Source organism: Amblyraja radiata, chromosome 1, assembly GCF_010909765.2.
Source record: "Amblyraja radiata isolate CabotCenter1 chromosome 1, sAmbRad1.1.pri, whole genome shotgun sequence".
Lineage (NCBI taxonomy): Eukaryota > Metazoa > Chordata > Chondrichthyes > Rajiformes > Rajidae > Amblyraja > Amblyraja radiata.
The window spans coordinates 16,758,844-16,784,540 of record NC_045956.1 but is presented as its reverse complement, the minus strand read 5'-3'; the positions used below and the strand labels follow the sequence as shown (position 1 = coordinate 16,784,540).

Here is a 25,697-nt window from a genome sequence, read left to right as displayed (position 1 = left end):
CCAGGGGCCACAGTCTTAGAATAAAGGGGAGGCCATTTAAGACTGAGGTGAGAAAAAACTTTTTCACCCAGAGAGTTGTGAATTTATGGAATTCCCTGCCACAGAGGGCAGTGGAGGCCAAATCACTGGATGGATTTAAGAGAGCGTTAGATAGAGCTCTAGGGGCTAGTGGAGTCAAGGGATCTGGGGAGAAGGCAGGCACGGGTTACTGATAGGGGACGATCAGCCATGATCAATATGAATGAATGGCGGTGCTGGCTCGAAGGGCCGAATGGCCTCCTCCTGCACCTATTTTCTATGTTTCTATGCATCACTCAAAGCAGCCCTTCGTTATTTGGAAACTATTTAATTCATGAAAGGTACACCACCATTTGAATATTTACGATAAAACAAATTTCAATTAAGCTACTATCTGTTCAAATTAGTTACCATAAACAAAAGTTGCCATAGCTTTTAAAGGAGATGTGGCAACTTTTTTTACACAGAGGGTGGTAAATGTCACTTATGTGCTGCTGGAGACACTGGAGGATGCAGATATGGTAGTGGTATGTAAGAAGCTTTTAGACAGGATATGAAAGGTATGGTTGAATACGGATCATGTACAAGCAGCTCAGAGATGGTCTTTGCATCATGTTCGACACAGATGTTGTGGGCCAAAGGACCTGTTCCCATGTTGTACTCTATGTTCGATAAGAAAACAATTATGTGCTTAGTAATATAACGTCCTCTATTCTGGATTCAAAAATATATATACAAGAGACCAATTTTGTTCATTCTGTTAACATGGAACATCTCAAGACAGGTGTTATGAGCTTTATTGAGAAATAAAAGTGTTGCTCAAACACATGTTGCTAAAGGTTCCTCCCAATGTTATACTGTGAACAAAATCATTTTCCTCCTCCAAGGAAAAAATAACTTTTCCAATAATAGTAAATATTCCCTTATAAAACAGACATTTGGTTATTGCGAATATAGACACAAAATGCTGGCGTAACTTGGCGGGACAGGCAGCATTCGCTGGAGAGAAGGAATGGGTGAGGTTTCAGGTCGCCATCCTTCTTCAGACTGAAAGTCACGGGAAAGGAAAACGAGAGATATAGATGATGATGGTGTAGAGAGATAACGAACAGATTAATGAAAGATTTGCAGAAAAGTAACAATTATAAAGAAAACAGGCCAATGTTAGCTGTAGCTAGGTGAGAATGAAAGCTGCTGTGACTTGGGTGGGGGAGGGATGGAGAGAGGGGGAATGCAGGGGTTACTTGAAGTTAGAGAAATCAATGACTATACCCCTGGGTTGCAAGCTGCCCAAGGAAAATATGAGATGCTGTTCTTACATACATGCAGCAGTACAACAAATATGTCAATCCAACCCGTAATAGACAATAGGTGCAGGAGTAGGCCTTTTGGCCCTTCGAGCCAGCACAGCCATTCTGGCTCGAAGGGCCGAATGGCTTACTCCTGCACCTATTGTCTAATGTCTGTTATGTAGGGCACTGTATGTGGTTGGTTTCAGACACCATTAATATTAAGTTCAATGTAGAACAGGCAACAACACAATTTTACCGTTATGGGATCACAGTGTGACAATTCCAAGATGACACAGTCATGTGTGAATACTACATGTTGTTATCCTTCAGGTGAGATGAATAACTGGAGACATAAGGAATTACAGGTGCTGGAATCCTAATTAAAACACAAAGTGGTGGAGTAACGCAGCGAGTCATGCAGCATCTCCAAAGAACATGCATTGTTTTGGATTGAATCCTTCTTCTGACTGCATTTTCAAGTTTTTTGGACTTGACAAGATAAGTGCGCGTTCTTTCTTTCATCATTAAGATTTATATCTCTGATAATTTTGACAGAAAAAAGTGTGATGTATTTTGAAGGGTCCCAATTCAAAACATCGCCTAACCATGCCCTCCAGAGAAGCTGCTTTACCCACTGAGTTACCTGCTTTATGTTTTGTATGAGAGAAATAACTGAGTAAAATGGCGATTATTAAATGGTTGTACTAGGGTCTATTTCTTAATTTTCTTCTCTAACTATCTCTCTTATGGGCTTTCTTTTTCCAACACTTTTCTGCACTTTCACGACTCTTTCTCACTTTCCTTACTTCTTTTATTTCTATCTTTCTTAAAGCTCAAAAAATGAAGGGGTACAACAAATGTAATAAGATATATGTGGTGTGTATTACTGTAACTTATTGTACTTCTAATAAAAAAAAATAAAAAATTTAAATGGTTGTTGCAGAATTAGCCCAAATGCTCAAGTCAAAGTACTTCCACTGTATTGACCAATATTCCTTCTACAACCAAGAACATGGAAAGATAACTTGCAGAGTGCTAATGCGGAAAAGATCTATTATAACAGCATTACATCTTGCAATGTACGTGAAAATAATTTACATTTTGTGAACCCTTTTGACTTGTTGTGGAGTTGATGTTAAAGCTTTCTTTCAACATAAGACATACCTTTGATAACTTTATTTGTCAGACTGATATTCATGTTAGTTAACGAAAGAGATTTTTATTATATTCATGTAAGACTTGATGCAGTATTATTCTCAACTTTGCTAGTTTTATATCAGTACCTGATTCTAATCACTTCATAATCTTTAACTGATACTAGTAACCTTGCTGTGATACTAATTATATGATTCTGCCAGTAGTTTAAAGGATGATGTAATCAACACCAGAACAAACAAATGAGATGCTGCCAAATTCTTCTTCTTCTTGCGTATGGCGTGCATAGCCTAAAGTTGTCAGACAAATTGTTCTATTTGATCTTATTTGCACGCCGGGTTGATTGCATTCGTCGAAACAGGGCGGACCACGTGAAGGTTGCAATCTTCCACCCCCTGCCAAATTCAATTGTCCATCTGTGATACTGCAACCAGATTTGGTACATAAGGATTAAAAAAATCTTACAGTAAGGTCATAAGGTCATAAGTGATAGGAGTAGAATTAGGCAATTTGGCCCATCCACCATTTAATCATGGCTGATCTACCTCTCCCTCCAAACTCCATTCTGCTGCCTTCTCCCCATAACCTCTGACACCAATACTAATCACGAATCTATCTATCTCTGCCTTAAAAATGTCCACTGACTTGGCCTACACAGCCTTCTGTAGCAAAGAATTTCAGATTCACCACCCCCTGACTAAAAAAATCCCACCTCATTTCCTTCCTAAAAGAACATCCTTTATTCTGAGGCTATGACCTCTAGTCCTAGATTCTCCCAGAGGATGGCCAGTTGGCTGATGAAACCTGTACTGACTCTTTCATTCACAGAACTTCAGTCAGAAAAGTGAAAGATGATAGACTTGGTTCATGTGTCCAAGACCAGGAATGAATTTGATATTTTTGTCCAGAACTGTGATTCTATTAGCTGACCACAGAAGGCACAATGCATACAATTTCATGGCACCAGCCCCATATACTCAAGATGAACTGTTGTAATATTTGTTTTTCATTTCTCATAGTTTCGGCATACTTGCCTTTCAAAATAGTGGGGGCAACTTCAAAAATTTGATTGAGAAATGCTTATATTAATGTTTCTTGTCCTAAAGAACATATGCTTGTAAGTATTTCCACGATAGTGTAAAATGTCCATATCAATCACCAGCTAAATCATTGCAAACTTTTACTTCCAGTGAAGCCTGGAAATGAAAATATCAAGGAAATACATTCTACTGATGACTAATAGTACGTTATATCTTCCAAAGTTAAAATAAAACCCAAATGGAGCAGAACATTTGATTTGTAACTTTGCAATTGTTGGAACTTTGCTATTCTTTAACTTTATGGGAGCAGCATTAAGCAGGATTAGAATTAGTGGCCCATAACATGGTTAAGTAGGACATTTCATAACATACTCATTATTCATGACACACTCTTCATCTTAACTCTTAATACCCTTTAACTTGTTGGAAGTGTCCACCGGGGTCTAATGGAAGGCCAACGAGCAACTGAAACTTGGGTGAACAAAAGGATTAACAGTTTATTTCCCTAGCTAATGACATTTAAGCACTGAGAAATAAAGGGAGGATGGGCTTAGAAGGACAAATGTGTTTGGGAAAGTTCAATGTCAAACCAGCTACAGACATGGAAAGAAACAGAGGACAGAAAGAATGGACTGAACAATGCTGGAAGAGGTCAGAGGCTTTTCACACCCCCACTTTAAGCAGGGGCTGGACAACGGGAACTTGTTGCTAACTCCAAGATGTGCAGAATGACAGATGAGCTGCGCCAGTCGTTTCGTTGGGACACCTCAGTATTATGCAGGTAAAATTGCCTCTTCCAGTCAGAGATGGAGACTCCTTTCATTTGAATGTAGATTCAGTGTCTGAAGATTGCAAGGAAACATTTTTTTTAAAATTATTTTGTCTTTTAATTGGATTTTATAATTACAGCTAATTAAATAATTTTCAAATACGTGAATATCATTTTTTTAATGTTCTGAATCAAAGAACATTTTGACAAAAGACAAAGCCTTTGCCTCCTGTCAAAGGTTGTGACTGCATTCCAAAAGCAGGACCTCAGCAAGACACTGCCCAAGGCCTGATCATTGTTAAAGCGCACCTCCCCTCCGGACCCACTGCAAACCTCCTGAATCATCCCAACCAGTCCTCTGCATTTGACAGAGGGGTGGAGAAAAACATGCAATTTGGCATTACTCAAATTGGCGTAAACTACTGAAAGAGGAGTTTTATTTTAATTTTTTTAAATAGCCATCTGCACTTCTTATCTCAATGATTGCAATTCCATGTAGTTAACATTAACCTCATTGCCAGAGAGATGTATTATCAGCCAACAATTGTCACAATATTAAGTCTGAAGAAAGATCCTGACCAAAAATGTTACCTATCCATGTTCTCCAGAGATGCTGCCTGAATCGCCAAATTACACCAGTACTGTGTCAGCATCTGTAATTTGTTGTGTCTTCACATTAAAGGATATATGTGACATCATAACAATTTACTTTCTACTTTTAATGTAAGAAAAGGTCCCATGCTACATCATCAGCATTCTGTGCCACATTAACAGATATCTGGACAAGTGAAACACATTGTTATATGATGTTATATAGATACAGAGGCAGAAAGCTGGTCAGGGATATTCAGAATTTTCTAATCAATTAATAGAGAAGTTTATGATGAGTTTAATGGGCAACTCCTATGCAATGTATAGGACTTGCATGAAAACTCATGGTAGGTTCAAGGCAAATTATCATTTTTGCCAAGCTAATGGTGGGACAATGCAAACTGGTCAGCACCTTATCGAGGCAGTTAGTTGTTCCTAACTGTTTCCCAAATTAGTAATTGAGCATTGTTAGGCAATGCCTTTTTAAAAAACCTCTCCAATGCACAAACTGTACATTGAACCACAGTAAAACCTAACTGAAAAAGTAAATACTGCAGATGATGTAAATTTGAAATAAAACTCTGGCGGATGGGCAAGCAGTGCTCGGGCTGAATGAAAAAGTAATTAAATCCTTCTGGTGAGGCACAGTGGTGCATTGGTAAAGTTGCTGCCTTACAGTGCCATAGACCTGGCTATAGGTGCTATCTGTACAGAGTTTGTATGTTACCCCTGTGACTACATGGATTTTCTCCGGGTGCTACGGTTTCCTCCCACAATCCAAAGACGTATAGGTTTATAGGTTAATTAGCTTCTCTAAATTATAAAATATCCCTAGTGTGTATGACAGTGCTAGTGACATAGGTTCAAGGTGAAGGGGAAAAGATTTAATAGGAATCTGAGGGATAACTTTTTCACACAAAGGGTGGTGGTGTATGGAACAAGCTGCCAGAGGAGGTAGTTGAGGCTGGGATTGTCCCATTATTTAAGAAACAGTTAGACATGTACATGAGTAGGACAGATTTGGAGGGATATGGACCAAGCGCAGGCAAGTGGGACTAGTGTGGCTGGGACATTGTTGGCTGATGTGGGCGAGTTGGGCCGAAGGGCCTGTTTCCACACTGTATGACTCAATGACAAAAACAAAGGAATTTATTAAGATGATTAAATTATTAAATATCAGTACATGGTCTGTCAGTTAATTGAACAATTCCCCATCTACCTCTGAACATTGAATGAGCTCTAGGGGCTAATGGAGTCAAGGGATATGGAGAGAAGGCAGGCACGGGTTATTGATAGGGGACGATCAGCCATGATCACAATGAATGGCGGTGCTGGCTCGAAGGGCCTAATGGCCCTCCTCCTGCACCTATTTTCTATGTTTCTATAATGTTTAGGACCTAAATTTCCAGAAAGTACCTCCAAGTTATTCCACTAAAATGTCAAACTATTTCCACAAATGCTGAAAAATTGCCTTCTGACTACAGGTTCTGTAAACTGTGCTGCCAAAGTCAAGATTTTTAATACCACCTTCAATACAAAGGTCAAGGAAGAAACAAATTGATCACTTCTTTCATTGAATGTCAAATATGATGGGAGGCCATGATTGTCATATTACATAACCCTTCCATCTCAAAAACTAACTGCTGCAGTATAAAAGACTCTTTGTAATAGATAAATTATTCATGACTTTAATAGAAGCTTTCGTGAAAGAATTATTCATAACCATTCTCTGTAACAATTTCTGAGCAAAAGCGGATCTTGTCGGCTGCCATCATTATGCAAGGAGTGATTCATTTCGGGCAAAGGCATTCCTCAGAAGGATGCTGATAATCTACCCTTCCCCAAATCCACATCGGAGTTTTATGTTCAATATTAGTCTTACTCTATAAACTCTCTGAAGGGAATTTGTAATTGTTCTACCATGGGTATTTGGAAAGGGAAGTGTGTCCCCAAATTCATTTGTGCAGCCCAACCATGTGTCTGGACTGCAAATCCTAGCATTTGCACTACTCACTCTGACAGTGAATAGATTAGTTGGTCACATATTAATCTATTCATAACCTCTTCATACTAAATTTATGAGATATTCAGAAACAATAAAAACTCCACAGCAATTACCAATTTTATTGCTCAAAAAACAATTTGAATGACATGAGTTTATTCTGCTGGAGCATTAGTTGTGCATGTTGCTGATGCTCTCATTTAACTAGAAGAGATATGGGCCTGTCCCACTTTGCTGATTTTTCAGGCGACTGCCGGGGACTGTCAGGGTGGAACACACACACACACATACACCGCTTCCCTCACCAGCCCATTATGCAGGCGGGGACAGGGCAAGCGGGAGGAGTGCTGTCTGAGTGAAATTCACACGGTGCAAAGCCAATGTGATAGAGGCACACACCACGATGAACAAGAAGGTTGACGCTGTAATTAAGACAATGAAAGCATAGTTTACAGGAAGGGTCACGTAAGTCTTTTAAAAGAAGGGCGGCGAAGAGGGGGAGAAGGAGTAGAGACAACTTTTAAGAAGCCAGAGATACACGGCTGTGAAGCTCGGCGGACATTTAACATTACCGGTCGGTTATCCTTGGTTCTGAAAACAACTGCTTACGTTTTTTTTCCCCAATGAATCAATGAAATTCACCGGTCAGCACCAGCTACAACCCATGAGAACCTACGACAACCTTCGACATCCTGGCAATCCACTACCACTGCACCTACGACACGAGAATTCTCGCTACTCTCCATGGCCGCTCCATTCTGGTCGCCGCTAATTTTTCAACATGTTGAACACTCTAGTTCCCAGAATGCGGGAACATCTCACGACAATGAAGACGACTACCCAGCAACCACCCACGAACATGTGGCGACCATGTGGCGCCTAAAAAGTCGCCTAAGTGGGACAGGTCCAATAGTTGACTCAAATTAAAACCAAGGCTCAACAGTGTTTTATTGTCATACGAGCCGAAACTGAACAATGAAATGCATACATGCAGCAGTGCAACAAATATGTAAAACTACCCCTTAATAGACAATAGGAGCAGGGATAGGCCATTCGGCCCTTCCAGCCAACACCGTCATTCAAAGTGATCATGGCTGATCAACCACAATCAGTACCCCGTTCCTGCCTTCTCCCCATATCCTTTGACTCCGCTATCTTTAACAGCTCTATCTAACTCCGAGTTGAAAGCATCCAGAGAACCGGCCTCCACCGCCCTCTGAGGCAGAGAATTCCACAGACTCACAACTCTCCGAGTGAAAAAGTTTTTCCTCATTTCTGATCGAAATGGCTCACCCCTTATTCTTAAACTGTGGCCCCTGGTTCTGGACTCCTCCAACACCGGGAACATGTTTCCTGTTCTAGCGTGTCCAAACCCTTAATAATCTTATATGTTTCAATAAGGTTCCCTCTCATCCTTCTAAATTCCAGAGTATACAAGCCCAGCCACTCCATTCTTTCAACATATGACAGTCCTGCCATACCGGGAATTAACCTTGTGAACCTACGCTGCACTCCCTCAATAGCAAGAATGTCCTTCCTCAAATTTGGAGACCAAAACTGCACACAATACTCTAGGTGTGGTTTCACTAGGGCGCTGTACAAGTGCAGTGGGATCTCCTTGCTCCTATACTTAACTCCTCTTGTTATGAAGACCAACATGTCATTTGCTTTCTTCACTGCCTGCAGTACCTGCATGCTTACTTTTAGTGACTGATGAACAAGGACCCCAAGATCCTGTTGTACGTCCCCTTTTTCCAACTTGACACCATTTAGATAATAATTTGCCTTCCTGTTTTTGCCACCAAAGTGGATAGCCTCACATTTATCCACATTAAACTGCATCTGCCATGCATCTGCCCATTCACCCAACCTGTCCAAATCACCCTGCATCCCTATAGCATCCTCCTCACAGTTCACAGTAATATATATTGTAAGTACCATAAACACCATAACAACAAAAAGCTCAGTACAGTGTGTTTGTCTGTGCATGCATTCGTGTGTTCGTGTCTGTGTGCATGTACACAAAGAAAAACTAAAAAACAAACAATAATTCTGTAAAGACAAAAACAAGCCCCCGCCAAGTCCATGTGGTTAGGAGGTTATTTGGAAGGTGTAGTGTTTACATTTAGTAAATATTAGAATTAAGAAATTTAATTTGGCACATATGCAGACGTTCCCTGAACATGAACATCTAATTTAGACTCTTCCCCTTTCATTCAATTAATTATCCCAATGATCAAGTATCAAGAAATGAATGACCATGAAGATTCCCATGTAGACAAAGGTCATATTGATGTGTGGGTTGGGAGGTGAAATGACAAGTGTAAATTGGCCCATATTGTGAGAAGAGTTGATGAGAATGTGAGGTGAATAAAGTGGCATCAATGGAGGGTTAGTGTAGATAGTGGTTGATAGTCTGTGTGGACTAAGTGCTGTATTTATCTGTGACTTTGACATTCACCATGCAAATTAAAAAAACAGCAAAGTGGAAATCAACCTGGAGAATGTGAATGAACCATGGCACAGGACTTTCACTTGGGTTTAGAAGAATTAGTTAATTAGCCTTAACATTAAGATGCCCACCTCTTAGTTTTAATTAACTTTATTAAATTACACTGGGTTAACACCCAGATGCAGAAACCTAGCTGAGAGATCATACAGGGCAAATGTTATAAATGCAACACAAGATATGTAAGCTAATTATCCAAGATAAGCACACACAAATGCCCCATCAGATTTGAAATAATGAAGAGTTGCTGAACAAATCTTAAAACTATTAGTAGATTTTACTGTTAAAATGCTCCTTGGTCATGTTCACTGGAGGGCTTATATAAATAAGTTTGTGTGTGTGTGCGTGTGCGTGCGTGTGTGTGTGTATATACACACATACATAAATACACACACATTCTCACAAATGAAAACCAAACAAAGAATAATAGTGCAAAGACAAAAAAAGGCCTCCCAAGTACATGTAGTTCGGAGTTTATTTGGAAGTTGTAGTCTTTATATTTAGCAAATATTACAATCAAGAAAATTAATTTGGCACATAAGCACATTCACTGGACATGAGCAACTAATTTTGACTCTTTCCCTTTCATTCAATTAATTATCCCAATGATCAAGTATCAAGACAAAAATGACCATAAAAGATTCTCAGGTGTGCAAAGGTCATATTGATGTGAGGATTCGTAGGTTAAATGGCAGGTGTAAATTGGCCCCTATTGTGGGAAGAGTTGATGAGAATTTGAGGAGAATATCCTCAAATTCTCATCAACTCTTCCCATAATAGGGGCCAAGTGGCATCAACGTGTGATTAGTTTAATTTAGAGATACAGCGCGAAACAGGCCCTTCTTCGGCCCACCGAGTCAGCACCAACCAGCAATCCCGTGCATTAACACTATCCGACACTTTATACATTTATACCAAGCCAATTAACAATAATAATAATAAACTTTATTTCGGACTCAAGGTCCACACAAGGGTCAACATTACATAAAAATACATTGCACATATAAACATAAAATACAAAAAAAATCATAGTACATCAGTTAAAAGCATCATAAATTAGATATTAAAAAAGCACAATACATGAATTAACCTACAAATAGCCCTGTCACACTGTGCGAGCTGACCCACGAGGTACCCCGAGCGAAAGGCTCGTGGTTGTGTACGAGATTCCAAGTGTATGATCAAGAGTTCAACCGAGTTCCCACGGGTTTGACTAGTTTGCCATTTACCTGTCATTTCTGCAATGTTCCAAGTTCGTCTCCCGTGTTACTAAGTTCCTCTCCCGAGTTACTCTTGAGTAACTACCAGGGTAGTGGGAGATGGTGGCGGAAATATTGAATGGAACACAAGCCTTGCTGTACTGTAGACTCTGCAGAAACCTGGTGGGTATGAGAGGTTTAGAGGGATAGAGGCCAAATGTGAGACGAGGTCATCCCTCAGATTCCTGCACTGCAAAGAAAAAAAACCTCAAACCTATCCACCTTCTTCTTGCAACCCAAGCCGTCCAGGAAGGACCTAGCTTGGCATGAACAAGTTGGACCGAGGGGGCGACAAATTTGTTGCGAAATTCGATTTAATAACAACCGCAAGATTTTAAACGGGAAGCTTGCGCATTTTAGTTATGCGTTTTCAACAAGGAAAAGTCGTACAATTACCTCTAGAATTTGAAATTCATGTCTTGACTAAAATCACATGGGGTACTACGTGAAGACCCTGTCCAGCACGCATGCACGACATAGCGTCTCACGCAGTGCACAGCGACGGACGGGAGTACGAGCTCTCCCGCTACAATTTGAAAACGGACCTTCAGGTAAGCAAATCTTACTCTGAGGACATGGTGTTTTCGAAACCCTGTTCTGTTTTATTTTAAATAGGAACAGAACAGGGAAAACACCAAGGAAGGTCGTTCCCGTCGGGCTGCTACGGACCAGGAGGATTCCAGCAGTGGGGGGCGACCGGCGGCACCTGGACCGCACAAAGCTGCGGTCCACAGTCACCTACAGCATTCCGAGCCGAGCCCAGCGCCGCTAGCACAGCTCAAAGTAACGTTGGCGACCAACCGCAGCGGGCTGGAGATAGGCACACGGAAGAGGAGGAGGAGCCATCTTGGTGAACGGCTGCTAGCCAGCAGCCGTCCGTTTTAAATCCGTTTTTTTTATAGTTTTTACTGAGTCCTGTTTTTTGTTTGTAGGGGATATGGTCTTTTTAATGTGGGGGGTAGGTGTAAACCTAATTTCTAGGTCCCTACCTGGTCGGTGAGGCAGCTTCTTCTCGATCCGTCGATCCGTCGATCCGTCGATCCGTCGATCCGTCCTCGTGGCCTACCTGCGGGCTTGGAGCGCCGTTTCCTGGCGGGAACCGCCCAGCACCTCGGCCTCGGCGGCGGCACAGCATTGGAGCGCTGGAGCGGAGCGGAGCGGGCGATCCCTTGCCTGGGTCGCCGCGCTGGAGCGACGCGCTGGAGCTCTGGCGAGCTGGACCGCCGAGAGCAACAACTCCGGGCTGCGGGCTGCGGGCTGCGGAGCGGAGAGGAGGCGCCGACTTCAACAACGGGAGCCTGGGTGCTCCACACCGGCGCGGCCTTGTCGGCTTCGGCAGCCGCGGGCTCCAACCAGGAAGCGGCCGTTCCAGGTGGCCCAGCCGCCAAAAGGACTCTCCCGACGCCGGGGCAAGACCACCCGGTGAGAACGGCCAGGGACATCGGGCCTCCGTAGAGGCAATTGCGGTGGCCTCAATAGGCCTGACTTTGGGGTGAACATGGGTTGGGGACTGGACATTGTGCCTTCTCCCACAGTGCTATCCACTGTGGGGGGATGATTTTTTTTGTCTAACTGTAGTCTTGTAGGTCTGTGTCCAAGATGGCTGCCGTGAAGGGAGAGTGGACGCTGGCACGAATTGGTTGCCGCTGCTCTCTCTTCACACTGTGTTTTTGATTTTCTGTTTTTGGATTGAATTCTGTTTTTAATTTGTGTCTCTGTGATGTCTTTATTATTTGTTATATTCCGATTATATGTTATTCCGATTAAATGTCTATTATTGTTATGTCTGTATTCTTTCTTTATGTGCTGCACGGAGAGGACGCTGGCGCTGTTTGTTCGCCGCTTCTCCGTTTGCTATTGTCTGTTACTATTGTAAAGCGACTTTGAGTCTTAGAAAAGCGCTATAAAAATAAAATTTATTATTATTATTATTAAGTCGGACCGGCCGGTTCACTCAGCAGAGCCCGGCACGGCAGACTACCGCCCGAGAGGGAGAAGGTGACCGTTTCAAGCCTTATGAAAAGGCTCATGGAACAAAAACTCCAGCGAGACTTGCTCCGGGAGATGGGGCAAGCTCGCCAGGGGAGCACAAACACTCCCGCTCCAGTGCACTAACAGCACTGGCCATCGCATCTTCCTCAACAGAGGGGAGCGTTGGCGACCAGGGCTGGGCTGGTCAAGAAGAGGGGTCACTGGCAGAACAACATCGGGAGTATGCTTGAGGTACAGGACCAGGAAGAGCTGCTGGGTTGTGGTGAACCGCTATGTCGCAACACCACGAGCGAGACGGCCGTTTCAGCCTAAACTGGCGGCCAGCTTACTACCTGTCCTTTAAACCTCTCCAAGACAGGTAGTCATTGTCAAGTCAAACTGTAATGAAAGGTATTACCTGCCTCCAAGTTAAAGGGGGAGGAGTGTTAATTATGGGATAATTAGGATAAGTAATTGGTGTCTTGTGATGTCTGGGGCAAGTACGCAGGAGCAAAAAAAAGACAAGGTGGCGTCCTGCAGTAAAGAAGCTTGTATGATTCCTCCCGTTTCCGAGCCTTTATTCAAGACTGTTCAAAGCATCCGAATACACAACAATTGGCGACGAGGATAAAAGAACGAAGATAAGAACAAGGCCAGCAAGAAGAATCGAAAACAAAAGTTAAAAATAGAAGTAGTATTTGGAAACAAGTGGAACAGCACCAAGCCAAATGGTTTTGAATTGGCGCCAAAAAGAAAAAAGGTAGGAACTGGAAGCAATAGCTCAGGGAAGAGCTAGGAAAACAAGCAGGGGCAGTAAGGGTCACCAAGCACGGTGTCAGCTTACCTGGAATGTATCCAGGGCTGTGCAGCCCACAGCCAAGCCCAAGCAGCAGCCACAGACGTCGGGTGGGGGCCTAGTACCGCGAAGGCCACGGACAGGTCCAGAAAAGCCACCGACAAGAGGCTGAGTCTTCAGCCCAACTGGGAACAGTCAACCCGGTGGGGGGAGAAAGCAGAGAAAACCCGGTCGGGTGCAGAGTCAGCCCAACCGTGAACAGAGAAGTGGAGATAAGCCGAGTTCCGCCCGAGGCTTTAAAAAAGGGCACACAGCACCGGAAGCGAGGAAAAAGACGGAAGTTGACTTGCGGCTAAAAACTTGAACAGTATAATCTAAGAGACTGTCTTAAAAACTGCCGCAATCGTCAGCAAAGGCATGCAGGACTGATTATCTACAGCACCCGATTGGCAGCCAGTTTTTCACCTGCTAAAAGACTAAACTGTTAAATACCTTAAGACCTACAACATCCAAATGCCTTCAAAGTAATGGCTGAAGCAATAAATCAAGTGAAACTGTAAATTAATTGCTGAATCTGCCAAAATAAAAGGAGAAAAAAAAATGGAAAAGAAGTGGTTTGGTCATTGAGTGAAATCCAGTTCATCATTTCGGGGTGGATGAATCAGATCCATTTCAAGCGGGGAATCTGCACAAAAACATTAGAAGACTTGACAGTCATTGAGGCGTTGGATATCACGCCTCCCCAAAATTGCATTTGCTCAATGTGCCTGGGGGTACATTGGGGGTACATTGAGCAGGGTATTTAAACCCAAAAACTTAAAATTGCAATGTTGATAACCCTGACGTCGGCTATCACTTCACATGCTCATTCCAGAGACAGGGTTGACATGCCAAAACACCCTGACGCTACTGTGCAACACAGTATGTGATTGGCAACCTCTGGAAGGAGGTCATAAAACCTGCCCTCAACCTCAAAAATTCGCAGGACTGTGAGAATGCCTCAGAACCACAGATCCTGCTATTTGGCAAAATTACCAAATCAAGCCTAAAATCTGGACGAAGAATCCAAGACATTCGGCCTCAGGAGGGCAGGACCTGGAATGAGCAAACCACACAAAAACCAGACAGCAGTACCTCTATGCATCCACCAGTAGGCGTCTACTTCATGGTACTGGTGAAAGCTCGGGGCCCGCATGCCATCCCCGCAAGTCTTTCGGGACAGGGCCCAGAGCGGCCCCCATGGAAAATGTGCCACCCCCCAACAGCACCACCCCGACAGACAAGGAACCAGAAACCGAAGAAATGAACACCACCAAACAACAGTGGAGGTAGGTGGGTCTGGTTCCCACCATCACATAAAAGGTGAGGGGATTGTGCTAACAGGGGGGGGGGACGGGGGGGACGGGGGGGGACTACACCTGTTTGTGGAAGCATAAAGAACGATCACACTTGGTAGTTATATACCAAAAAGTATTCAAGGATAAAAATTGAATTTAAGAAAAATTTGCCACCAGTTCAGCATGCACCCCAAAGGGGCTTTACCCCCTCACTAAAAAGATGCATACTATTCAGTACCCATTCATAAAGATTATCGAAGATACCTAAAAATTTACCTGGATGGGGTAACTATGGCAGTACAAATTATAGACTAATGAACTAATATGAGCCAAAACTGTTTTCCAAGATATTTAAACCAGCCCTGACACTTAAGGAAACATATTGTCATGGCATATCTCGATGATATTTAACAATAGACAAAACCATGGAATTAGCTAATTCAGCAACATTAGCTACTAAAAACTTATTTAACCTGGGCTTTGACATACATCCAGATAAATCTACGTTGACACCATCCACAACTATGGACTATCTGGTATTCAATTAACTCAGTCCACATGTCTATAACGTTGCCAAAAGAAAAGTCAGCAGAATTGGCGCAAACCTGTAACAAATTAATGGTTAACAATCAACCAACCATTCGACAAAGTGGCAAGAGTAATTGGGAATTAGGAGCAGCATTACCAGCCACTTAACCTGGACCTTTGCATTAGAGCAAAGATGCTAGCGTTTTAAACAACATACACGTCACTTTCACTGATCCATGAAATTGCCTATTTCAGACCTATAATGATGGAAAGAGAACATTCGGCATAGTTCCAGTCCCATCATTTATCAATAACCCATATCCAGAACAGGTGGTAGATGGACTAATCTAGAGTCATCACTACTACAGACACTGCACATAAAACCTAGTTGGAAATGTTGGGTGCGTTCTATGGGTTAAAAGCATATTGTTCAAAAGTGCACCATTTTGCATGTTCGTTTACAATTTGACGATATCACAGTGGTGGCCTATACTAACCACATGGGCAGGATAAAATCGATATCTTGTGACAAATTGATCAACACAATCTGGTAATGGTGTGTCGACAAACATATTTGGCTATCAGCAACTTACCTACCAGGTAAGCTAAATACTGTGGCAGACATGTTAATCCCCAATATATTTGATGAAATTACAAAGCAATATGGAACACCAGATATCGATTTCTTTGCATCCCGACTGAATCACCACGTACCGATGTATGTCGCTTGGGAACCAGACCTTGACGCAACGGCGATGGATACATTTCCGCTGAACTGGTGGGGGGGGAACTAATCTCTATGTTTTTCCCCCCCTTTCTGCCTCATCAGTCAGGTACTACGCAAAATACAGATGAACTTTGCTTCAGACTTTTGGTAGTACCCAACTGGCCTACACAGCCATGGTTCCCAGTGGTCATTGACAGGGTCATTGAAACCCATGACCATTCCCAGCGGACCAGATCTACTGATCCACCCTGTATCAGGCGAAAGTCACCCATGCCATGACAGAATAAGCTTACTGGGTTGCAGATTCCAAAAAGACCTTTTGATGAACCTAGGACTGTCAAATAGGACCATGGACACGACGACAGCATCTCACCGACTTCCACCAAGAAACAATATCTCTCCAGTATAAGAAAATGGGAACATACTGCTCAAGAACATAAACAACCTACTAATCAACCACCATATCTATGTACCGGAGTTCCTGGCCAACCTTCACCACGATGAAGGTCTGAACTATAGCACTATCAAATGTGCTAGAAGCGCATTGTCAGCCTATCTAAGACAGGCACCAAGGGAAACACGCCATAGGGTCTCGTCCACTGGTGGCCAAATTAATGAGAGGTACCTTCTATTAAAAAAACCCTAGACCTAGATATACCAAGATCTGGGATGTCAGCGTGTCCTGACATACCTAGGGATGGCCACCAGCCAAATCCTTTACTTTGAAACAGCTACCCTGTATACGGCCATGCTGATGGCTTAGTCTCAGCATAAGGGTCCAGTCCTTTTACCCACTGAAACTGGACAATATGGTCGTAACATCAGACCAAATAACATTCACCATTCAGGAGCTGATAAAACAGAGTAGACCAGGAACTTCAGGACTCATTATGGAATTCCGGGCGTACCCACCTGACCACCATTATGTGTCATGACTCACCTTCTGCAATATATCAACACAACCTAAAATTCCCGAGGGAGACAAAAAGCACAATGGGTCAGCCACAAAAAAGCCACTAAGTCAGGGTACCGAGTCAAACCATCTCTAGATGGCTCAAACAGGTATTGGGAGCTGCTGGAGTGGATACCAATATTTACACATCTCACTCCACCAGAGCAGCATCCACGTCGGCGGCTAAACAGTATGGATGTGCCATTAGACCTACCCTGGTAACAGCAGGGTGGTCCATGGAAAGAACTTTTCAAACATTCTACAACAAGCCGTTATTAAACCTGTTTCACTTGCAGAGAGAATTTTAGACGCTGCAAAATATATATAATTTAAGCCCGGGGGAGCATTAATTTCTTTGTTATTATTTTCAAATAATACCATTGTTTTACAAACAGATTAATGTTTGATTACAATAACATACTTCCTCCCTTGGATGACTTCGGCAGCGAGTCATGGACTGATACACGGTTTGAAATCACAGAGCTTTAAAATCTTCACGTAGTCACTCACGTGACTCCGAAGTAAAATAGTAAGATTAAACAAGAACTTACCAGTTTGAAGTTTGATCTGTATTTTATGAGGAGTTACGATGAGGGATAACGTGCCCTCCGCGCCCACCCTCAATTATAGAGATCAACTGGTAACTTAGTTCTCCTTATCTTCACTATGTTTATTTCCATTACTGTGTTGTTTTCTGTGATTCCATACCGCTGCTTTGAAGTATGTCGCGCATGCGTGCTGGACGGGGTCTTCACGTAATCCCTCATCGTAACTCCTCATAAAATACAGATCAAACTTCAAACTGGTAAGTTCTCGTTTAATCTTACTATTTTGCACAGTAACGGAAAATAAAATTCGTCAATTCTCCTATCACACCACGATAATCTTATTTTAAAAATCAATGCTTAAATAGTTCCATTTAATTTTACAATGTCATTTGCTCTACCCGCAAGAATATAACGTGGGGGGGGGGGGGGGGGTTCCCCCAAAATGATTCTGCTTATTGGAATTGAACTAACAAAAATGATGGATTCCTGATCTATAAAAATCTTCACAGTATGAATTCTGTGAAGATCTCTACATGAATTCCAGTGTGGTTATAAAGTATGGAAAACACAAACACATTCACGACGTGCTTTTTGCTTAAATCCCTAAAGAGTTCCCACGGTAGATTCACGAGACACTAAGGTAAACGCATGGGCCACTACGTTCTAAAAACGAGTTTAAATGTTTCAATTTTTAACTTCAGCAGTACATTTTACTCGTGGAAAACTTTAAACATGTTTGAATTTTTCCAAGAGTACAAGTTTCACGGGTACCTGCCGTTAGCGCCACGAGTCGTTAAGTTGCGTCCACGAGTTCCGACGTTCCCGCTACGTCAATTGTACGTAGTTACCACGAGTTAAATTTGTTTTAAACTCGGGGTACCTCGTGGGTCAACTCACACCGTGAGACAGGGGTTAAACATGTATGTTTTTGGAGTTTGGGAGGAAACCAAAGATCTCGGAGAAAACACAGTCACGGGGAGAACGTACTAACACAGTACAGACAGCACACGTAGGTACACAAAAATGCTGGAGAAACTCAGCGGGTGCAGCAGCATCTATGGAGCGAAGGAAATAGGCGACGTTTCGGGCCGAAACCCGTCTTCAGTCTGAAGAAGGGTTTCGGCCCGAAACGTCGCCTATTTCCTTCGCTCCATAGATGCTGCTGCACCCGCGGAGTTTCTCCAGCATTTTTGTGTACCTTCGATCTTCCAGCATCTGCAGTTCCTTCTTGAACACAACAGACAGCACATGTAATTGGGATCGAACCCAGGTGTCCCATCACTGGACGTAGTTACCACGAGTTAAATTTGTGGCATTTGCTAAATGCTAAAAGACAGCAACTCTACCACTGCGCCGCCCCATTATGTGATTTCGTACACTGGAGAGCTTATATAAATAAATGTGCGTGAGTCTGTGCTTGTGCATAAATCTAGCTGAGTAATCATACAGAGTGCAATACAAGAAGTATAAGCTAATTATCAACTATAAGCACACTCAAATGCCATATCAGATTTAAGATAATGAAGAGTTACTGGACAAAACTTTAAACCGTTAATAGATTTTACTGTTAAAATGCTCTTTAGTTATTATGTACACAGAAAGACATATATAAATAAGAGAGCTGCCATAAATGCTTCACTAAGACAAGAGGTTGGTCTATCTACATAGCAAGTGTTTGACTGATATCACAAGACGTTAATCTTGATATAAAGAACCGATGGAGGAACCAAAAGCTTTCAATATCTTGATGAACAGTTAGAGTAAGAAATTAAGATCTTAATTTTGGTTGAAACTCTGCAGACATGCAATTAAAATTAGGTTAAGAAAATTACTTGTTTTATTTCAATAGTACATGACTAGATATTACATATACATTTTTGATGAGATTTAATTTAAATGATCAAAGCAATATGTAAAAAGAGGTTTAAAGTATCCATCTCATCAAGCTTGGCTGAGTAAGCTGACATAATTTCTAGTGAACCATCAAATCCCTTTTATTGTCCGATTATGAAAATGCCAAAAATACGGTGATAGCAATATCAGGCCAATTTAAATGAACGCTGAGAAATTTCTTTTTTTTTCCAGAAGATAATCAATTACGTCCCAGGAAACCATAGTAACTCGGTAGCACAATATTTTATGCACCTGCCTGACTTCTATAGAAGATAGACACAAAATGCTTGAGTAACTCAGCAGGTCAGGCAGCATCTCTGAAGAAAAGGAATAGGTGACGTTTCAGGTCTCACTCCCCGACTCTCAGTCTGAAGAAGGGTCTCGACACAAAAGGTCACCTATTCCTTTTCTCCGGAGATGCTGCCTGTCCTGCTGAATTACTCCAACATTAGGTTCTTAACCTTTCCTAAACTTATTTATTGAAATATTTTATACATTGTAAATGTACCTACCTCGACCACTTCCTCTGAAAACTCGTCCCATAGCAGCATTACCCTCTACATGGAAAAACCTGCCCTTCAGATCACCTGTAAATCTTTCTCCTCCCATCTTAAACATGTGCCCTTGAGTTTTGTAATCCTCTACCCTGGGAAAAAGACTATCTACCCCACCAATGCCGCTCATAATTTTATGCAGCTGAGTTGTAAGTTCAAGTTCATAAGTTACAGGTTTCAGAATTAGTCTATTCAGTCGATCGCCCACTCCCCCGTTCAATCATGGCTGATCTATCTTTCCCTCTCAACTCCATTCTCCTGCCTTCTCCACATAACCCCTGACACTTGTACTAATCACGAATCTATCAATCTCGGCCTTAAAAATATCCATTGACTTGGCCTCCACAGCCTTCTGTGACAATGAACCCTCTGACCAAAGAAATTCCTCATCTCCTTCCTAAAGGAACATCCTTTAATTCTACAGCATCTGGTCCTAGACTCTCCCACTAGTGGAAACATCCTCTCCACATCCACTCTCTCCAAGCCTATCACTATTCGGTAAGTTTCAATGAGGTCCCATCTCATCCTTCCAGACTCCTGCGGGTACAGGCCCAGTGCCGACAAGCGCTTATCATATGTTAACCCAAGTATTCCCGGGATCATTCTTGTAAACCTCCTCTGGATGCTTTCCAATGCCAGCACATCCTTCCTCAGATATGGGGCCAAAACGGCTCCCAATACTCCAAATGCAGTCTAACCAGTGCCTTAGAAAGCCTCAACATTACATCCCTGTTTTTATAATCTAGTCCCCTCAAAATAATTGTTATGGTCTGATTCCAAAGAAAGAATGGAGTTACTTGAACTTTGGCTGGAAATAGGCCAGAGGAATGCAAGATTGTAAAACCATTTAGAAAATGTAACTCAGTATTTTACTCAAATTACTACTAGGTTTATAAAACATATGAAAAAAAAATTTCAGGAGGCATAATAGAAAATTCTTCACAGAATGATCAAAGCCTGGAATGAACTTTCAGACGGAGTAGTGAAGGCAAAATGTATGAACGAATTAGAGATATGTAGGTGCATGAAACAAAATGGGCTAGGTAGTTTAGCTTCATCTACTATGATCTTATGATGCAAGATTATTCCTGGAATCTTAATTGTTCGTCCTTTCTGATAGCAAATAACATGTAACATCAGTTATATTTAGCATTCAGATTTTTATCAGTATTTCTGGATTTTTCAGTGTGAATGAACATATGATCTCTCCCCTTTATTGTGTATTTGGAAAAATATGTGTTTTCTTGATATATCAAGCCTCCAATGGGTGAAGATATTAAATTCCCGAATCAACACATTCAATTCCACCATAATACTGAATACTTCAAAAGTGATTACATTAGTCTGGTCACTAAAATAAATTGTGGTTACTAGTTTCCTTTTCGTTGCTCATTTCTGTTGCTTCAGGGCAATTGTGTGTTTAACGATTGCCATGTTATGTGAAATTACCAAGTTCAGTATTCCCAAAAGCAAGTCAAACATTTCCTTTGATAAGACCACTTCAATCAAACTGAGATAAAACTGGCACCTCATGAAACAAAAGAGAGATATTTCAGGGATACTAACTCTGTTCTTTCAAGGGTTGCCAAAGTATATCATAGTCATAGAGACATAGAGTGATATAGACCTTCGGCCCAACTTGCCCACACCAGCCAACATATCCCATCTATGGTTGTCCCATCTGCCAGCATTTGATCCATATCCCTCCAAACCTGTCCAATCAATGTACCTGTCTAACTGCTTCTTTAATGCCAGGATAGTCCCTGCCTCAACTACATCCTCTGGCAGCTTGTTCCATACATCCACCACCCTTTGTGTGAAAAAGTTACCCCTCAGTTTCCTATTAAATATTTTCCCTTTCACCTTAAGCCTTTGTCCTCTGGTCCGCAATTCACCTACTCTAGGCAAGAGACTCTGTGCATCTACCTGATCTATTCCTCTCATAATCTTATACACATCTATAAGATCACCCCTCATCCTCCTGCGCTCCAAGGAATTCCAGCCTATTCAACCTCTGCCTATAGCTCAGACCTTTTAGTCCTGGCAACATCCTTAAACCTTTGCGCCTTTTCCAGCTTGACAACATATTTTCTATAACACGATGCCCAAAACTGAACACAACACTCTAAATGTGGCCTCACCAATATCTTATACAACTGCAACATGGCCTTCCAACTTTACTCAATACTCTGGCTGATAAAGGCCAATGTGCCAAAGGCCTTTTTGACCACCCTATCTATATGCGAATCCACCTTCAAGGAACCATGTACCTGCACTCCTGGATCCCTCTGCTCTACAACACTACCCAGGGCCCTACCATTCACTCTGTAGGTCCTGCCCATGTTAGACTTCCCAAAATGTAACACCTCACAATCTTTTGCATTAAATTCCATCAACCATTCCTCAGCCTACTTGGCCAATAGATCGTGCTGCAATTTTTCACAACCATCTTCACTATCAGCAAAACCAACCACTTACTTTATCATCTGCAAACTTGCTAATCTTGCCATGTATATTCTCATCCAAATCATTGATATAAAATGTCAGTTACGTGAAAAATATCACTTTAAAGATAATTAGTTGACATGTACCTGATTTAAAATCAAACCTGCTGAAAAAGGAGGGACTAGTGCATTCTGCTAAAAGGATTGAAAGTTTAAAAAGGTATCTTCAAATCAAAGCAACAAGTAAAACATAAATGAGATACAAAGACCTACAGATACAGGTTTACAGAAAAAAACTCAAATTGCTGGAGTAACTAATTGGGTCAGGCAGCATCCCTGGAGGACATGGATAGTGGTGTTTTGGGTCGAGACCCTTATGAAATATAAAACATGTTAAATTTAATAGAGTGCAGCACAAAACTGCAAATGCTTGAAATCCGTATGAGCAATAGAAAATTCTAACGCCCATAGAAGCACTCAGCAGGTCAAGGAACACCATTGGAAGAGAAATATGATGTAAAAGACCTTTCATCGGAACAATTTAATGCAATTTAATTTTGTTATGACTTCAGGTGCAAATTCATGAAAAAAAAACAAATTACTTAGAACTGACTGCCAGCAAGAACATAAGAAACTGGTGCGGAAGGAAGAACCACCCTCCACCGTGACCCTTGGGTTACCACAGTAGCACAGTCAGTGAACCTGCTGCCTCACTACTCCTGCAGCCCAGGATCAATCCTGATCACTGGCCTAGCCTACCTTGGACCCGAATATTGCCTCCGTGATCACATGATTCTCCTCCAGGTTCTTTCGTCCCTCCAGCATCCTAAAGATGTGCAGGTCGGTGGGTTAATTGTCCAATGCAAATCATCCCTAGTGTGAAGATAAGGGGTGCAATCTGGAGCAGGATTGATGGGAATGAGGGGATAATAGATTACGAGGAAGCAAGTTAGTGTGTGGGAATGGGTTTGATCTGTGAGCCTGCATAAACTCAATAGTTTGAAATGGTCTCCTACGTCATAAGGAAAATATAGAAAATATGAGGTGTGGTATGGATGGGCCTCTTGTGTCTGCTCTGTAATTCATTATGACCATGGCTGATTCAATGTTGGCCTCAACATCTGTCAATCTCCATCTTTATTTTTTTTTGTACCCCAGAGATCTCAGGTGGCAATCATTGGTGCTACTCAAGGTGGAAATTGGCAGACATTTAAATTATAAGAAAGTCAGGAGGGTATAAGGACAGAGTGGGAAAGTAATGTTGCGGCCAAGATTGAATCAGCTATGGTCTTACTGAATTACAGAGCAGACACAAGAGGCCCATCCATACACCTTGTATTTTCTGTAATTTCCTTATAACATTGGAGACCATTTCAAACCATTATGTTTATGCTGGCTCACAGAGCAAATCCATTTCTTGAATAGAGCCAATGATATCTCCTGAGATTCCTGGAGTAAAAAAAAAAAAAAATCACAGATTCATAATCTGAGGAGAAATTCCTTTTCAAGTCCATTGCACCCCCTTCAAATCTATATTCCCTAGTTCTAGGTCGTAGGGGAAATAATCTTGTGTCCTTATCCCACAGATTCCAGCATTCGTCATAAAGATTACCACTCATTTTTCTATACTCAAATGAATATAGCCCGAACTTGCTCAACCTTTTTTTAATCCGCCAACCTCTTGATCCAATTAATCAACTCCTCTGACTGTCTCCAAAGCAAGCACATCCATGCTTACATATGAAAAATAAAACAGTGTGCCGTGATCCAGGAGTAGATTTATCAATATCCTGTAAAGTTGCATCAAACCTACTTTTATGACCATATCCTTTGCAATAAAGGCCAGCAATTAATTTAGAGAGAACTTATAACTTACAACTTGGAACAAATAAAAGTAGTGCAATCGTGCACATTTGGTTCTGCTTTTTGGGTCATGTTGAAGAACTAGATGTGAATGCTATATTTCAAAACTGCTCATGCCTTTCTGGGGAATGATACAGGCAAAATATAAGAATGAATGATAAATCCGTGGAATTCTTACTCAGACCGCCTCTCTCAGAACAGATTTACCATGCTTACAAAAGATGTAATCGGGACAGATGGTACATAAAGTACATCAGAGACATTTTTATTCCTCTACTTTTTGAGTCATGTACTTTATACAATGAACTGGAAATGCATCGCTCTGTAATCATGAAGGAAAACAATCAACTGGAATAAACTCACCTCATTTGGTGGCTCTTGATCATTTCTCCACGATGCATCTGAACCTTTATCCCTGTTTAAAGAAAAAAAGAATAGTAATTAAAAATGTTGAGTGAGACTCAACTGGTCATTCTTTTAAGCATTTGTCCAATATGGGACTAAACTTAAATAAAGAAAGGTTTCTTTTTAATAAAGTCCACATCCAAATCTGAAGAAATCTATGGACTTTACAGTAAAAGTCACACTTCTAAAACGTAGCGATCGTTATGAGGTAGTTAAAGATAAGATCCGGAAAACAATTTTTACTGAGATTTCTGAGAATGCACATTTTTCTACCATAAAAGCTGTTAAAGAGTTCACAATTCCTTTAGACAGTTACTTGTTGAATAGGGAATATAGAATCAGGTCTTGGTGGCTGTGCAAAAAAACAAAAACACGACTGCAATAAACCAAAGGCCTGTTCCCATGCTGGAAGATTAAACTAAACTCCTTTGGGAACATATTTTTTAAGCACCTCAATTCTCTATTAATATCTGATGAAATATTCATTCTAAGAAAGACTTAATATAAATATTAAATAATAAAATTTAATATATTTGCATATTATATATGCACAATAATACATGTTGACAATGGACATTTGCATTCATCTTTATTTCTAAGCATCTCTAGGTGAAGTTTTAGTTTTAGACAAAGAAAAGTTACAAACCCAAGATTTGCATGAAAACAAATTTGCTGTCTATGAAACTTAGGAACACAAAATGGCTGCGAAACCATCTTATTTATATTATAGTCCATGAATTTCAAAGATGAAGGGAACAAAAGCCATTATTACACAACATTTTCAATCAGTATGACTGCTTTGCAGAATCATTATGATTATAGTATAAAGGAAATCAACTGGTCCATCATATTTAAGGAACTGCACATGCTTGAAAATCTAAGGTAGACAAAAATGCTGGAGAAACTCAGTGGGTGAGGCAGCATCTATGGAGCGAAGGAAATAGGCAACGTTTTGGATCGAAACCCTTCTTCAGATATCATGGCTGTGTTGTCAGTACATAAGAGCAGTTCTGTTTCTCTCACTCCTGTCTTCTCCCCAAACCC

The 25,697-nt window shown here is 41.5% G+C and overlaps 1 protein-coding gene across 1 annotated transcript in view; it reads right to left on the bottom strand.

Annotated features, from left to right (window-relative positions):
• Positions 1–25,697, bottom strand: part of naf1 (nuclear assembly factor 1 ribonucleoprotein) — a 160,879-nt gene that overhangs the window by 10,955 nt on the left and 124,227 nt on the right. The window contains exon 7 of the mRNA XM_033018250.1: positions 24,612–24,663. Coding sequence (XP_032874141.1) covers positions 24,612–24,663 — 52 coding nt within the window. The remainder of the gene's footprint in view (positions 1–24,611; positions 24,664–25,697) is intronic.